Here is an 8223-nt window from a genome sequence, read left to right on the forward strand (position 1 = left end):
GCCCGATGATTGGACAGTAGCGAGTGGACAATAGCGACAGGACAATGAGTCCTTTTTTTTTTTTTAACCCGCTAGCTGAAGTTGCCCCACGGAGGCAACGAAGCAAACTACACGAGTTGACATTGATGGCTCCTCCACATCGACATCGTCATCGTCGTCATAGCCCATTGTTGGACGGGATGAGCGGCAGTGGCAGTGGAGGTGGAGGTGGCATGTGGCAAGCAGTAAGTAGGTAAGGAATGAGGCAGGCAGGCATCCATCCAACCGATGGGGCGCATCAAATTATGTACATTTATTGAACAACCGAACAATACGAGCTCTGTTGGCAACAAGGGTTTGCGGTTATTTGTTATCACGTCAGGCCGCGATTTGTAGTCGTTTGTTCGACATTGCAATGAAGCAATAAACCAAGGTCTCTCCAAGGGTAACGAAGTACAGAATACCCTGGAACGAAGTACTATACAAAGCCAACACATATCCTTCAAAGAAATGTTAAAAATTATAGCATACTTTCTAGGGCTCTCTGAAGAAAATATTTAGAAATATAATTAAAATTCAACTATACCTTCTAGTATACCCTACTTCTGATATATATATATATCAGATTCCCAGCGAACACACCCACTCTACTCTACTCTAGTCTACTCCCACACTCGTCCAATCAAAGCCCTTCCGGTTAAGTGGGTGTGGGCCGCGGGCGGTGGCTCTCAATAGAAAAATTAGTAGTATTCATGTCGTTAACCATTGTAACTGGTACATCTTTCGTACCCCTTCGACCATCAGCTCCAATTTGCATATTTCGACTCGCGATAAACAACGCTGAAGTACGGCAGACAGTGTCATCGGAAAACGTTAGAAAGGAGCCGCCATCCCGGGGTGGAGCAGGAGTCCTTATACCCTTTTCGATTCTGCAGGTCGAGGGTCTATATCTCTTCCATTTCCCATCCGATTCTTGAGCGGAATCTTTGTGGATCGATTCCCCATCGTTCTGCATCAAAATCCTGACACAAAATATTTTTTCAATTTTTTCCAAAATTTTCTGATGGACCCCCTTGCAAAATCCTGGATCTCCCCATATGGGCCCTTCTCGCGTCTATATCTCTGGCAATTCTTATCCGATTCTCAAACGGAATACCTCAATCGATTTCTGGATCGATTCCCCATCGTTCTGCATCAAAATCCTGACACAAAATATTTTTTCAATTTTCTTCAAAATTTTCTGATGGACCCCCTTGCAAAATCCTGGATCTCCCCATATGAGCCCTTCTCATGGCTATATCTCTGGCAATTCTTATCCGATTCTGAAACGGAATACCTTAAACGATTTGTGGATCGATTCCCCACTATTCTGCATCAAAATCCTGACACAAAATATTTTTTCAATTTTCTTCAAAATTTTCTGATGGACCCCCTTGCAAAATCCTGGATCTCCCCATATGAGCCCTTCTCATGGCTATATCTCTGGCAATTCTTATCCGATTCTGAAACGGAATACCTTAAACGATTTGTGGATCGATTCCCCACTATTCTGCATCAAAATCCTGACACAAAATATTTTTTCAATTTTCTTCAAAATTTTCTGATGGACCCCCTTGCAAAATCCTGGATCTCCCCCTATGGGCCCTTCTCGCGTCTATATCTCTGGCAATTCTTATCCGATTCTCAAACGGAATACCTCAATCGATTTCTGGATCGATTCCCCATCGTTCTGCATCAAAATCCTGACACAAAATATTTTTTCAATTTTCTTCAAAATTTTTTGATGGACCCCCTTGCAAAATCCTAGATCTCCCCATATGGGCCCTTCTCATGTCTATATCTTTGGTAATTCTTATCCGATCTTTGAGCGGAATACCTTAATCTATTTGTGGATTAATTCCCCACCATTCTGTATCAAAATCCTGACACAAAATATTTTTTCAATTTTCTTCAAAATTTTCTGATGGCCCCCCTTGCAAAATCCTGGATCTGCCCATATGGGCCCTTCCGATGTCTATATCTTTGGAAATTCCTGTCCGATTCTCAAGCGGAATACCTTAAATTCATTGTGAATTGATTCTCTATTGTTACGAAGTTCGTTTTTGGCAAAAGTGGTAGTACCTTCAGAAAAGGGTGTAGGAGTACTGGGCTGGGTTGGAGTCGCCCTCTTGGAAAAGCCCTGCCACACTGCTCACGCCCCGACACCCGCCCACGCCCACGCCCGTAATTATAATTTTGATAGATGTATCTACATATTGATAGGAGTGTGTGCACTTTTCTATTTCAATATTCTGCTTATCTATTCGGGCATGAGCAAAAAGTGACGAGTTGACACTCGAATAAGTAAATAAACATGTACGAAAAAACAAGAAGATACATACAGTGGGTGGTTATTCAGAATCGTGGGCATATCGCGGGATATCAGTGCAGAATATGACAGTTGTATGATTGAAGTGAACAGGGGTTCTGGCTAATGCATTGAACTATAATCGGAAGTGCCAGTCCACTAGTATGGGGAGTGTTTAATGGGTTTACTTTCTAGAATGTTATCCAACTTTAAAGCGGAATTTCGTGTAAATTAAAACCGAAATTGAATCAAAATGATTAATTTCAATTTTCGATTACAAGCTATCATGGAATGCGGAATAAAAGAGGCCCAGCCCAGATGGACAGACGAACGGACAATGATTTGAGTGAAATTAATGTATCTGCATGTGTATTCTCTTGTTTGCGGCGATTTGCCATCAATCAATCAACAGCTGAATCAACAAGAACACGCTTCTACCGGCTACAATGGCTATTTTTTTTTTATTGGAATGGAATAAATATGGTAGTTTTATCAATTTTTAAACCAGCTGTTGCCAAAGGAATTTGAATATTATTTTTTACATAAAATTAAAAACAAGTATTTTATAATAAATAATAGTTACAAACTATCTTAAATCTTAAGTTTAATGATTTAGCAGCTAATTAACAGTGTTGTAAAGTAAAACATGATTCAAAGGGTTTATTTGCTAAATACATCTTAATACTAGGCATTTTTCAACACAGGATCTTGGGATTAAGAAATTATAACAGTGTTGGTGAACTAAAGATGTACTTCTTATTACTATGCATTTTTCAATACAGGATCTGTAGAATCATGACAGTGTTGTAAAATGATATATTTTTTGCTCTTTAAAGGATCTTGAATTGCTGAAAAATTAAATATTCTTTAATGGACTCTATTTAATACTCATTATTATGAATTTTTCAATACAAGTTTTCATTTGATATCAAGTACACCACCCCCTAACCCCCCCTAACCACGCTAAACGTGTATGCGTGCACAAATAATAATTGGCGTGTTTATTTTGCGGAGAAAGGCGGCAAAGGCGGGCCAGAACACAATTGTGCCACAAAGTAGGCAATGCCAAATGAGGCGCAAAAAGGGTTGACCGGCCCAGAGGTGGGGGAGTGAGTAAGAAAGGGGGGAGGTGCCGCCATAGAAAATGCCACTTGAATATGAGTTTTTTGAAAAGCATGCACAATTAGAAATTGTGCTAATGCTAATGTGCTGTGCCTTTCCCAACGAATGACAACATGTGACATATGTGTGTGAGTGTGTGTGTGTGTGTGTGTTTTGTTTGTTTGTTTGTATGTGTATTGCCCTTTCACTCACTCATACAAACAAGGGACTAAGCCGCCGAAAGGTTTTCTGTTTTTCTGCTCCACTTTGACACAAAAGCCAAAAGCAACTGTCTGTGGAAAGCAGGGGCGCACCAAAAGGGGGTCTAGCAACTAATCCTGGGGATTTAAGAACTATATTTTAAAGATTCTGAAGGATAAAAAAGAAACTACTTGCCTTATAGGTAATATTTTCAATAAGAACTTGTATTTGTTTAAAAAAAATTAAAAACAAAAAACATTTTATTAAAAATTTATAAAATTATTTACAATTTATAATAAATATTAAAAAATAAATTTCAATTTTAAGACGAGAATCCCCCTTAACTATGTCCTGCCTACACCACTGGTGACACACTTATTGCGCCTTATCACACACACACACACACACACACACTTAACAGTTAGAACACACAAAAACAAAAAATGGTGAGAGTGGATGAGCGAGAGAGTGAAGAGTGGGCACGTAGGCCTTTTCACTTGTCGGTCAATAAACCGTAAGGAAACAGCGATGACAGTGGTGCCGTCAGCAGGGCAGCATCAACAGGAAGAAACTTGCATTGAATAATTAATTCGATGCGGAATGCAAAACGGTGTAACGGGACAACACACACACCGTTCTGGGGGAGTCCCCTCCCCTACCCAGTTAACCGTATATTGATTGCTTACCACGAAAGTAATATACCGCTATGTCCGCAACATCTGGCCAAACGGTTCTTTTGCCTATCCTAGCTAGGCCAGCCTATAGTAGTGGTGGCACTTCAGGAATGTTGTTCGTGCTTTGAGTTATTAGAAAAATAAAATTTTAGCGGTGACTTCGGGAATTTTTTGAAAACTCAGCTGTGCAAGCGCTTCCGTTCAATTCACTTTCGTTCGACAATAACTCGGCCAAGTGTGGCAAAACACCTGCACACGACGCTCCACTTGTTTTGAATTTGTCCTAGGGATGTCGAAAGTACATCTTCATATCGAATTATCGGAAATCGACAAAAATATACTGAAAACATTGTATTTCTTAGCTAAAAACTCGTTTATCGATGTATTTATGGCACATCACTATCAGCTGCCTCTTTGTCCTTTGCCCTAGAGGTGGAAGAAGCGTTCCTGGCACATCGATAAGTTAGTGCTGGATAACGCGGTTCAGCTATCGATAGCTTTTTAGATATGCTCAGTAAATGGCAACCCGATAAAAAGGCTAAACATTAAAATACTAGTTTTTATGTAAGAAATATATATTTTTCAGTTTTATTTTATTGTTTGATTCCTTTGTCAATATGTTTTTATTTATTTGTTATCTTTCAATTTCATATAATATAAATAATCAACAAATTCTGCCTTGTCATGGATTCCTTGGAGTTGCCAATCTCAGTAGCCAATGCCTAAATATTCGTTTTCCCACACTGTGCTTCGGTACTCCCTGTCTCTTCTTCTTTCTACTTCTATTACCTGGCGCGTCGTTTCATTTTCACTTTTCTGTCAACTTTTCCGACAACAAGTACAATTTTCATTTCGAATTAATTTTAATTTTCAGCAAAATAATGCCGCACTATACGCCCGTGGGGCGTTTGGAAACTCCCGAAGCTGACCAGTTCGGGTTTCCCTATGAACCCTATGAGATCCAGAAGAAGTTGATGCAGGAACTGTTCCAGATTCTGGAGAACGGCGAGGTGGGCATCTTCGAGAGCCCGACCGGTACGGGCAAGTCCTTGACTCTCACTTGCGGCGCTCTCACCTGGCTGGCCCGGCACGAGAAGCTCGTTAAAGAGGAACTCCAGGAGCGGGTCGATATGATGGAGAAACTGGTGAAGAGACTCAAAAAAGATGGCCAGGAGGCGAAGGATTGGCTGGACGTGCAAGGCAAGGTCCAGGAGCAAGTCCTCGAGATGCAGACCCTCAGGCGTCTCAAGGAGCTGCACGATAACAAGGAGCAGCAGCTGGCGGAGATGAAGGATCGTGTCAAGATCCACAACCGAAATAGGAAGAAGTTCCCACCCAAAAAAGATGATGCACAGAAGGAGGAGGACGACTCGGACACGGACAATGAGACCCTCCACGAGACAGCCGATATAGAGGAGGCTCCGCCCCGCGATACCTTCCAGTCGGTGCAGATCTTCTTCTGCAGCCGCACCCACTCCCAGCTGGCCCAGATCATGGCGGAGGTCAAGAAGACGCCGCATCTCAGCTGGGTGCGCTGCATCTCGATGGGCTCCCGCCAGCAGTTGTGCTGCAACAGCCAGGTCCGGGCCCTCAAGAGTGTCGCCATGATGAACGAACGCTGCCTGGACATGATCACCTCCAGGGCACTCCCCTCTCAGCCGAGTACCAGCAAGAAGATCCGCATCACCGGCAAGGAATCGAAGCCGAGTCGTTGTCCCTTGAAGGGTCAGCATCTTATTGAATCTCTCCGGGATTTGGCGCTCAGCGAGCCCATGGACATTGAAGAATTGGCCGCCGAAGGTACATCCACAGGAGCCTGTGCCTACTACGCCTCCCGGGCTGCTCTGTCCGAGGCCCATTTGATTCTACTGCCGTATCAGTTGCTCCTCGACAAATCCGCCCGCGAGCAGCTGGGCATCAACCTGAAAGGTTCCATCGTTATTGTCGATGAGGCCCACAATCTGCTGGACTCGGTGGCCCAGATTCATGGGGCGGAGATAACCCGTTCGGACATGGAGTTCGCCCAGCTGGAGATGATCAACTACAGGGACTTCTACAAGAATCGGTTCAGTGCCAGGAACCTACTGAAAATCAATCAACTAATCTTCATCGCCAGGATGCTGCTGCAGCTCCATGAGACAATGGTTCCAGCCCAAATCCTCGACAGCTGCACCCTCACCTCCAAGGCCGATTTCTTCAATCTCGATCTCACCGGCATCCTGACCTTTTGTGACAAGAATCGTTTCGCCCGGAAGGTTCAGTCCTACACCCAGAAGCTACAAAGTGCCCCCCAACAGAGCGAAAATGACCCACCAGCTGGTCCATCCGTTCGCAGTCAGATGCTCCAGAAACTCGTCCAGGAGCAGCAGGAGAAGGAGAAACCCAAGGCAGGCAGGAGGAGGCTAGAGGAGGTGAAAGCGAACGAGCCGGATAAGCCAAAGCAGGGCAAGCGCAAGCTGGAGGAGATCGCAACCAAGGAGCTACCAAAGATCTCTCCAAAGAAGTCCCTGCCGTCGGGCAAATCCTCGCAAGTTCGCAACTATTTGGCGTTTCTGGAAACCCTCCTCAACCCCAACGACGCTGGTCGGATCCTCCTTGACTTTGAGAATGGAATCTTCAAGTATTTTCTGATCCAACCGGCCGAGAAGTTCGGATACGTCGTCCAACTGGCTAGAGCGGTGGGTGTGTCCCCATTCCCAGTCCTCCAAATTAATCCTTTTCCCATTCCAACAGGTCATCGTCGCTGGCGGCACGATGAAGCCCACGGAGGAGCTGAAGGGGCAGCTCTTCTCCTGCTACCAGACTCGAATCGTGGAGCACTTCTACGGTCATGTGGTGCCCGATAATGCCGTCCTGCCGTTCGTGGTCTCCCATGGCCCAAATGGATCTGCTTTGCGATTCAATTTCCTGCAACGCAGCAATCCCGCAATGGTAAGTGGCAGGATATCCAGGTGGTCCTCCTAAATACAATACTCTATCTTCCCTTTCAGCTCCAGGAACTCGCCATGGTGCTGCAGAATCTCGTCCAGGTGATCCCTGGTGGAATGGTGTGCTTCTTGCCGTCCTACGACTATCTGGAGGTGGTTTATCGCCATCTGGAGAAGTCGGGAACTCTGGAGAGGATCTCCCAGCGCAAGAAGATCTTTCGGGAGGAATCGGGATCTGCAGATCAGCTTCTGGAGGACTATGCCAGCGCCGTCAAGGACAAATCGTCCGGAGGAGCCCTCCTGCTCAGTGTGGTTGGCGGGAAACTGTCCGAGGGCTTGAACTTCACCGATGACCTGGGCCGGGCCGTACTGGTTGTGGGTCTACCCTATCCCAATCGCAAGTCCCTCGAGCTGCAGACCCGGATGCAGCATCTGGACCAGCACCTAGGCAGTCGAGCCGGCGAGGAGTTCTACGAGAATCTCTGCCTCAAGGCAGTGAATCAGTGCATCGGCAGGGCCATCCGTCATATCGGGGACTATGCCTGTGTCTATCTACTGGATGAGAGGTACATCTGGAAGAAGATCCAGTCGAAGCTGCCGGAGTGGATTTCGAAGCACATTGTGGAGGCGAGCAAGGAGAACGGTGGCTTCGGAGCTGTCCAGGCCAGAACCGCTCGCTTTTTCAAGGAAAGATAGGTCTTTTCCATAATTATTCATATTTATTCGTAATACCCAAAGGGTTCTCTGGTACCTGGTAAAAATGGTACAAATTTTCTTAGTTCCTACAATATTAGAAATATTGTTCTTTTTGTTTTAACTTATAGTATTACTATAAAGTATTATTATTATTATTTTTGGAGAATCTCGAATTCTTGGACTGAATAAAAACCATATCATTTTGATTTTAAACAATAAAATTATGTTTTAATGAATTATATGAAAGAAACTAATTTTATTCCTAAAACTTTAAATATTATTTAAAGGAATACTTACA

The 8223-nt window shown here is 44.2% G+C and overlaps 1 protein-coding gene across 1 annotated transcript; it reads left to right on the forward strand.

Moving 5' to 3' along the window:
- Window positions 1–5048: 5048 nt before the first annotated feature.
- Window positions 5049–8160, forward strand: LOC6504815 (ATP-dependent DNA helicase DDX11). Its single transcript, XM_001966353.4, has 3 exons — window positions 5049–6980; window positions 7036–7233; window positions 7293–8160. Exons 1-3 carry the CDS (start codon window positions 5184–5186, stop codon window positions 7923–7925), a joined length of 2628 nt encoding a protein of 875 aa, XP_001966389.1. The 5' UTR covers window positions 5049–5183; the 3' UTR covers window positions 7926–8160.
- The last annotated feature ends 63 nt before the right edge of the window (window positions 8161–8223 follow it).

The sequence above is a fragment of the Drosophila ananassae genome, chromosome XL (genome assembly GCF_017639315.1).
Source record: "Drosophila ananassae strain 14024-0371.13 chromosome XL, ASM1763931v2, whole genome shotgun sequence".
Taxonomy (NCBI): domain Eukaryota; kingdom Metazoa; phylum Arthropoda; class Insecta; order Diptera; family Drosophilidae; genus Drosophila; species Drosophila ananassae.